Source organism: Crocuta crocuta, unplaced genomic scaffold (genome assembly GCF_008692635.1).
Source record: "Crocuta crocuta isolate KB4526 unplaced genomic scaffold, BGI_CrCroc_1.0 scaffold87, whole genome shotgun sequence".
NCBI lineage: Eukaryota > Metazoa > Chordata > Mammalia > Carnivora > Hyaenidae > Crocuta > Crocuta crocuta.
Window position 1 is genome coordinate 6,202,881 of NW_027532166.1, and position 8,928 is coordinate 6,211,808.

The 8,928-nt window shown below is 35.0% G+C and overlaps 1 protein-coding gene across 1 annotated transcript in view; it reads right to left on the bottom strand.

Moving 5' to 3' along the window:
* Positions 1 to 665: 665 nt before the first annotated feature.
* Positions 666 to 8,928, bottom strand: part of TEX55 (testis expressed 55) — an 11,483-nt gene continuing 3,220 nt past the window's right edge. The window contains exons 3-5 of the mRNA XM_077776672.1: positions 7,738 to 7,800; positions 5,858 to 5,956; positions 666 to 1,567 (exon numbers count right to left, since the gene is read on the bottom strand). Coding sequence (XP_077632798.1) covers positions 1,517 to 1,567; positions 5,858 to 5,956; positions 7,738 to 7,800 — 213 coding nt within the window. The 3' untranslated portion in view covers positions 666 to 1,516. The remainder of the gene's footprint in view (positions 1,568 to 5,857; positions 5,957 to 7,737; positions 7,801 to 8,928) is intronic.

The following is an 8,928-nucleotide window of genomic DNA, read 5'->3' on the forward strand; positions in this document are numbered from 1 at the left end:
CTTAATCTCCCATTTTCTTCTTTCTCCTTTCAATCAAGTGTTTTTAGACAGGACCAAGGGACCATACCAAGCTTATCCCCTCTGGTCTACTGCCTCACCGCAAAAGGTCAAAATGACACTTGTGAAACATATCACAGAGAAAGCTAATAAGAAGTGCTGGATGACTGGGATGGTCTGGTCTGAAGTGTTCTGCTTTGGGAAATATATCAAAGCTGTCTGGTATTTGGGCTGAAAACCAGTGAACTAAATTTAATACTTAATTTCAGAAGTTAATGATAATATCCAACTTTTCAATCACCAGTAATAGTGTTGGCCCTTCAATCTTTGGGTTATTTTGTTCCACCAGCTGATGAATTACCTCAGTCACATCACTCAAACTTTCCCCATAGGTTATCCACATTCACCTGGTTTTGCTAGCCCGCAATGAACAGACAGTTTCCTTATCTGAGTGGAGAACATTAATGGAGTCTAAGCACATGCACATTTTGTGGGCAACTAAAGGAGTTTAATAAAATTCTGAAGTTATTAGGAGATTTTTTTAGTATAATTATTAGAAATGACATGCAGGTATAAAAAAAGTAGGATTTGTACTTGATTGTTCAAACGGAAATTTAATTCATTGCAATGCAACCACATAATTATATCAAGTCAGCAGTTAAACAGTATAAAGAATCAATTCTGCTTTAATGTTAAAAGAGAAATTAAACAACAGGTTCAGCTTTAAAAAATAGTAGTAGATGGTCATCTCAGTTATGAATGCTAGGCAGATCTTCTCATACCAGACAGACTATGTTAAGGCTTTTTGCATTTAAATACCAGTTTTACTGGCTACACATTCCATACAGTGTGGATACTCTTCAAAGGATAAAGGTATTGAGGAAGTGGGATTCTGCCCTCTCACAGGCGTGTACATAGTAGTATAACATGTTTGAATTTTGCTGTAGGTTAAAAATCAGAAGAGAGGTATCTCTAGGATTAGATTAAATCACATCCACTAATGGCAGAATATAACAGATGAGGTCAAAGAGGAAAATAGTAAAAATATGTTGGAGGTATTAAGAAACAAGGAAAAAAGAGATGACAACAATCACCTTTCATTAAGAGAGGAAAAAAGTGCTGTTAAAAATTATTTTCCACATATTTTCTGCTTAAAAATTTTATCCACAGCTCAGAGACATGATAGAGTTGTATGCTTTATGAGAACTACATGTAAATTGCTAATATTCTTTTCTTGGTCCTCTTTGGGATTTGTGAGCTTGTTATCGTGCAGTGCTTTGGAGGAAGGAGTATCGAAATATCAAGGCATGGGTAAGTATTACACGTATATATTTTGCATGATTAGCCTGAGGTATCTCTAACTATTACATGAATTTTTGAAGTGGATAGCTTATAGACTTTTACTTAAAAATTAAGAACATATTTAGGCAGATTCACTTCCAATGACAGTTCAAAAATCATTTTTCAGAGCAAGAAACAGAACATAGTGTTGATACTGAGGAGAATGTTGAGGAGAAATTTATTCTTTGTAGGTTTCACATTTGTCTCTGTTTTCTATCATTTCCTGTACCTGAGGAGAATGAAAAAGAATTTTTTTCCACTTGCAATTTTGGACAACTTAGAATTACTGTATCTTGTGGTGTTAAAATATATAGAAATTTAAAATACAAAAGTCCTTCTACTGACCAAGTACAAATAACTTAGACTTTGATAAGTCAAGAATACCTGTTGTAATTTCTAGGGGAACTATTAAAAATATTGAAAAGAATTATTATGACAGTGACTCTCTTCTGTTTGACACTGTAATTTTAGATACATATCATACACATTTGCCAAAACCTATAGAATTCACGACACAAAGAGAGAATCCTAACATAAAACACGGACTTCAGCAAATAATAATGTATCAATATTGGCTCATCACTGTAAGAACTGTAGCACACTAATTCAAGGTGTCAATATAGGGGAAACTAGAGGTAGAAAATTGGGAAAAGAGAAGGGAGTGAATGGAACTCACTGGGCTTTCTGCTCAATTTTTATGCAAACCCCAAAACTACTCTAAGAATATAAAGTCTATTACATTTTGAAATCATCCTAATGGGACATCAAAAAAAATTAAGAGTGTATAACTTCTAAACTAATAGAAAAATGAAAAAAGGAAGGCAAAAAGTAGAGGAAAAGAAATAGAACAGGTAGAACCAATAAATAGCATATGGTTGGACAATAGATGTAAATTCACACATATCTCTAATAACAACAAATATATATGAGCTAAATTAAAAGTTTGTCAGATTTAAATAATGATAAAAATTTATAAGGCATCTAAAACTTAACAACAGTCAAGTTAAAAGTAATAAGGACGGAAAAATATATATCATTTAAACATTGACTAAAATAAATCTGGTATAGCTTTAACAATATTGAGAAAAGTAGTTAAAGTTCATGTTATATCTCTTAGTGATAAATAGGTCAATTTAAAAGAAAGATATAAGAATTCCAATTCATATGTACCTAATAACATAACCTTAACTACATACACACAGCATAACTTAACAGAACTATAGGAGACAGGCAAATTGACAATCATATTGGAAGACATAAACAGCATATTTAGCAAACTTGATCTTATAGATATATTTTAAATACTTCCTAATAACTTCAGAATAAGTTTTTTCAATTCCAAATAATTCATTAACAATTAACCATATGTTGCATAATAAAGCAAAAAAAAAAAACATTTCAAATATTTGAAATCTTGTTATATGAATGAAGTACAATTGGCTTAGAAATCATTAACCAATGGGAAATTAGAAAATCCAGTATTTAATAATGTATATAAATAATGTCTCTAAACCCATGAGTTGAAGAAGAAAATGATGAAAATTAGAAACTATTTTGAACTAAATAAGTGAAAATACCACATAGTTAAACTTCTGTGATAAAACCTTAAATGTATATGTTTTATACAAAAAAGTAAGATCTGCCTTCTATACACAAGAGTAAGCACTTAAAAAAACAAATCCTGCAGGGGTAACTAGTGGCTCAGTCAGTTAAGCACCTAACTCTTGATTTCAGCTCAGTTCATGGTCTCACACTTCATGAGATCGAGCCCTGTGTCAGGCTCTGAGCTGACAGCATGGAGCCTGCTTGGGATTCTCTCTCTCCTGCTCTCTGCTCCTCCCCCACTTATACTTTCTGTCTCTCTCTCAAAATAAATAAACTTAAGGGGCGCCTGGGTGGCTTAGTCGGTTAAGCATCTGACTTTCGCTTAGGTCATGATCTCGCGGCTCGTGGGTTCGAGCCCCGCGTCGGGCTCTGTGCTGACTGCCAGCTCAGAGCCTGGAGCCTGTTTCAGTCTGTGACTCCCTCTCTCTCTGACCCTCCCCTGTTCACGCTGTCTCTCTCTCTCTCTCTCTCTCTCTCCTAGAAATAAATAAAACATTTAAAAAAAAAAACTTAAAAAAACGAATCCTGCCAATAACAGCTATGTACTATGATTTAAAATCAATTAATGTGATATACCACATTCACAAAATAAAGGATAAAAATCACATGATTGTCTTAATAGATCCAGAAAAGGCATTTGACAAAATTTAGCATCCTCTCATGAGAATAACTCTCAACAAAATAGGAATAGAAGGAAGTTACCTCAACAAAATAAAGGCCATCTATGAAAGACCCACAGCCAACACCATACTCAGTGGTGAAAACCTAAAAGCTTTTCCTCTAAGATCAGGAACAAGGCAAAAATACCCATTGTTGCCACTTGAACATAGTACTGGAAGTCCTAGCCTGAGCAATTAGGCAAGGCAAAGAAATAAAAGGCAACCAAATCAAAAAGGAAGAAAGAAAATAATCTTTTCCACTTAAAATGGGTTGTACATTCTAGGTTTTCTAAGTGTGTATTTTGAGAGATCGTATGTGAGTGAGTCAGGGAGGGGTAGAGAGGGGGAGAGAGAGAATCCCAAGCAGGCTCAGCACTGTCAGGGCAGAGCCCAATGTGGGGCTCACTCTAACAAACGATGAAATCATAACCTCAGATGAAATCAAGAGTTGGACACTTAACCAACTGAGCCACCCATTTGTTTCCTTCTCTCTCTGCCTCTCCCCAGCTTGTGCGCTCTCTAAATAGATGAATAAATAAATAAAATTTAAAATCCTTAAAATAAAGATTCAAGCAGCTCCGCTAACCCCCAAAATCATGGATTCCAATGAACACCATGATAAAACTTCTGGAAACTAAAGATAATGACAAGATTGTGAAGGAAGCCAGTAAAAAATGGGACACTATCTACAGGGGAACACAATTTGGATGATTGTGGATTTCTCCTCCAAAACTATGAAGGCCAGGAAGTAAGGAAACTACATTTTTAAGAGCTGGACAAGTCAATTCAGAATTCTATATCCAGCAAAAATTTTCTACAAGAATGTGTAATAGATTTTCAGATAAAGGAAAACCAAGACTGTTCTCTGCCAGCAGCAATACAAAAAAGGCTGAAAGAAGTTTTTCAGGCTGAAATGAAATAATTTCAGAGAGAAACATGGAAATTCACAAATGAAGGAAGAACAATAGAAATAGCAATTATCTGGATAAATGGATAAATGTAAAAGATTACATTTTCCTCTTAAGTTCCTTAAAACAAACAAAATAAATAAATAAACTGTGAAAAGTTGGGGATATAGATGTAACTCCTAGAGTGATCAGTAAAAAATAATAGGTATAAGCTAAAAGTCAATACCTAAATTAAAGTAGAATACTAAAACTATTCAAANTAAAAGATTACATTTTCCTCAAAACAAACAAACAAACTAAATAAATAAACTGTGAAAAGTTGGGGATATAGATGTAACTCCTAGAGTGATCAGTAAAAAATAATAGGTATAAGCTAAAAGTCAATACCTAAATTAAAGTAGAATACTAAAACTATTCAAATAATCCAAGAGAAGGCAATAAAAGAAGAACAGAAGAATAAGAGATAAAAAGAAAAATAATAAAATGAGAGCTCTAAATTCAACCATACTGATAATTAGGTTAAACACTAATGGTTTAAACCAGGAGTTGGCAAACTTTCTGAAAAGAGCTGAATAATACACATTTTAGGCATTGCAGGACACAAACTATCTGTTGCTGCTGCTGAATTCCCCTCCCCTTTCCCCTTCTTTCACTTACTTTCTTCTCTTTCTTCCTTTGCCTTCTCTTTTTTTTTTCTCCTCCTCCCTCTCCTCCTCCTTCAACCACTTTATTTTGTCTTTTTTTTTTTTTAACATTTATTCAGTTTTGAGAGACACAGAGAGACAGAACATGAGTGGGGAAGAGCAGAGAGAGAGAGAGAGACAGACAGACAGACAGAATCTGATGCAGCCTCCAGGCTCTGAGCCGTTAGCACAGAGCCCAACACGAGGCTCAAACTCAGAATCCTGAAACCATGACCTGAGCCAAAGTTGGACGCTTAACAGACTGAGCCCCCCAGCACCCCAATTCAACCACTTTAAAAGGGTAAATTCTCTCTTAGCTTTTGGGCCATTTAAAAACAGGTGGCCCATAGTTTGCCTACCCTTGTTCTAAATAGTTCAGTTAAAAAGCAGAGATTATCATATAAGATAAGAAAGACCCAACTATGTGGTACTTACAAGAGACACAATTTCAATATAAAGCATTGATAGGTTGCAAATAAGTGGGTAAAAAAATATATACCAAGTAAATTGTAAGGCTGGGCTGGCTATATTAATATGAGGGAGAATAAACTTCAATAAATAAACCTCAAGGCAAAGAATATAACCAAGGAGAAAGATGGACATTTCATAATGATAAAAGAGTTAATTAATCAGAAAGATATAATAATTATAAATGTGCATGTACCTTACTGTTTTCAGAAAATTTCCTGGCCTTAGTGTGTAGGAAAAGAGAACCCAACAGGAGCCCTGCAGACCCTTGAGTTGAGACGATGGAGCTGAGATCCTAGGGAAATCAAGACAGTTATGGTTCACAGGGAAGAGTGCCAGAGAGGAGAGAATGGTACAGAAAGAACTCCATAAATCTGTAGAAGGTCCCCTTCAAGTAATCCTTGCACATATATGAGAAAACTACCAGACGCCATGGAAAGAACCAAACCAGGAATAGTGCCTATTACCACCAGTTGAACTGGAAAACCTCATGATTCGTGGGGCATTGGGTAGAATACTCAAAAGAATCTTGCCTCAGTAGTGGGGAATAATTAGCCCTAGACTGAAAATTGATCTGCTTCACTCTAAAAAAAATCCTAAAAGCAAAATCTGAAAAGATCAAGCTATTTCCAAGTAAATTAGCTAGGCCCCAAAATAAAGTCCCAGAACATTTACAAGACAACAACAACAACAACAAAATCTAGCACCCACCAAGGCAAAACTCATAATTATCTTACATCAATCAAAAATTACCAGGCATATACCTACAACTAATATAATATCATGTGTCAGTTATATCTCAATAAAAAATTACTAGGCATACAAAGAAGCAAGAAAATTAAAAGTTATTATAACTGCATTCTCTGTTTAAAAAGTAAAGTAGAGGAGCACCTGGGTGGCTCAATGGGTTGAGCGTCTGACTTTGGCTTAGGTCATGATCTTATGGCTTGTGAGTTCAAGCCCCACATCGGGCTCTGTGTTGATGGCTCAGAGCATGGATCCTGCTTCGGATTCTGTGTCTCCCTCTCTCTCTCTGCCCTTTCCCCTGTTCTCTCTCTCTCAAAATAAACAAACATTAAAAAAAAAAAAAGTAAAGTAGAGACATCAACATTCTAGAAAAGACACCAGCTAAACTCCTAGGGATGAAACTACAAAAATTATAATGTATGCAGTGAAAAATACACTGGCGTTTAAAAGAATTAGGTATAGGGGAGTCACAGGAGATAACGCAATAATCCAAAGCCAGCAAAAGTGGAGCTAACCTCTTAACCTCGAAGGTCAAGAGGAGAGGACATTACTGGAATTCAGAAGCAAAGAGTCATGTAAAAAGATGCCTTGAGAGGAGCAATGACCTCCAGACAGCTCAAGACAGATCATAAAGGAAAAGCCCAGGGAAATAAACTTGATGTCACCTTCTTTCCTCCTTCCAATCTTCCTCTAGGTTTTCCCGTCGGGTTAACCCAGTTGGAAGTCAGAAGGAATGAGAGCCTGTTATAAATGAGTAAGAAAAAGACAAAAAATACCATAGAAAAAGAAATATTTCAAAATGGCCAATAGACAAATGAAAAGGTATGCAACTGCCTTAGTAATCAGGAAAAAGAAGCTTGAAGTTGCAGTGATTACTATTAACCCATCAGAATAGCGAATGCTAAAAAGACATTAGCATTCAACGTTTTAAAAGTGCTCCGTTGGGACAATGAACTATTTAAGAAAAAAATAAAATAAAGTAAAAAAATAAAAGTGTTCCGTTGGGGCCCCTGGGTGGCTCAGTCAGTTAAGCATCCAACTTTGACTCAGGACATGATCTCAAGGTTCAAGATTAAAGCCTGCATCAGGCTCTGTGCTGACAGCTCGGAGCCTCCTGGAGCCTGTTTGAGATTCTGTGTCTCCCTCTTTCTGCCCCTTCCTCACTTGTGCATGAGCTCTCTCTCTCTCCCTCAAAAATAAATATTAAAAAAATTAAAGTGGTCCCTTTATGATAATCCAGTTAGTTGTACGTGTTTTGTTTTATACATGTGTACGTGTGCTACATTTTACAATAGAGTTAAAAGGTTTTCTTTTTCTCCTATTCCATACCTTGTACAGCATAAAACTCAGGGGGTCCTCTGGCTTTTCATAGACTAAGTTTTCAGTGATCTGCTGAGAGAGAACATGAGGTGTGGCATTATGGTTGTGAACTAAAGTAATGTGGTCACGTTGTATGTGAAGCAATCTCATGCACTGACCTAGTATGCACCATAGCCTTCATGTATCTCTATAAAGTGACAAATTACTTTCTTACTACTGATAAAATCAGGCATTTGCCTGATGGTAAAATTTAGAGGAAAAATAATTTAGTAATAACAGCAATGGATACTTTTCTAGCTTCCAAGATCAAACAGGTACTGAGACAGTTTTGGAGAAAGTTTTTGTTTTGAGAATTCCGATTTTGCTAGACTGAGAAATTAGTGAATTAATCCCTTATCTTTATTCAAAAGAAAAGCCTTTTGAATAAATTAAAAACACTATATATCCTTACATAGCATGTTCCCTGTGAGTCATCTGATTCTAAAAGGTGAAAAACATATTTAGTGTTTGAAATGATAAATGAGAAAACATACGCAAAACTTTAGAAATTCACTTCCATACTTTGTTGTTGTTTAATAAAACAAAACATTAAAATAAAGTAAGCAGAATTCTCATTTGCAGGGAATAACAATGGGGCAAGTTTCAGGTATAAAATATTTAACATCCATTAAATGTACCATGCCAATGATGTATTTCATATGTTTCTATTGATCACATATTTGATAACTAATTTTTCTTACAATAACATTACATTCACAAGTATTATTTTTCCTTGACATATGAAGAAAATTATAGAATGATTTGAATAGTACTCTCTTCAATAGCTTTCATCCTTCAGTTTAATAATGAGTAGTTCTTTGATTAAAGCCAGAAAACCCAGCCATTAGCACTCCCCCACAGAAAGACATTTTAAGAAAGAAAAGGCATAGAGCAGGGTTAATGAAGTAAAATCACTCCTCTCTGTTTTATATGAGGAAATGGAGATTTGCTGTTTATTAATTTTCTTCAAATCACAAAGATGGCAGAGTTAGGTGGAGCTTTGGGCTAACAGATTGCATAATTTGTGCTCTTGCTTCTACATCCTATTTCTTTTTTATTTTTTTATCGTTTTTTTATTAAAAATTTTTTTTAATGTTTTTTTTTATTTATTTCTAGGAGAGAGAGAGAGAGAGAGAGAGAGATAGAGATATAGAGACAGCG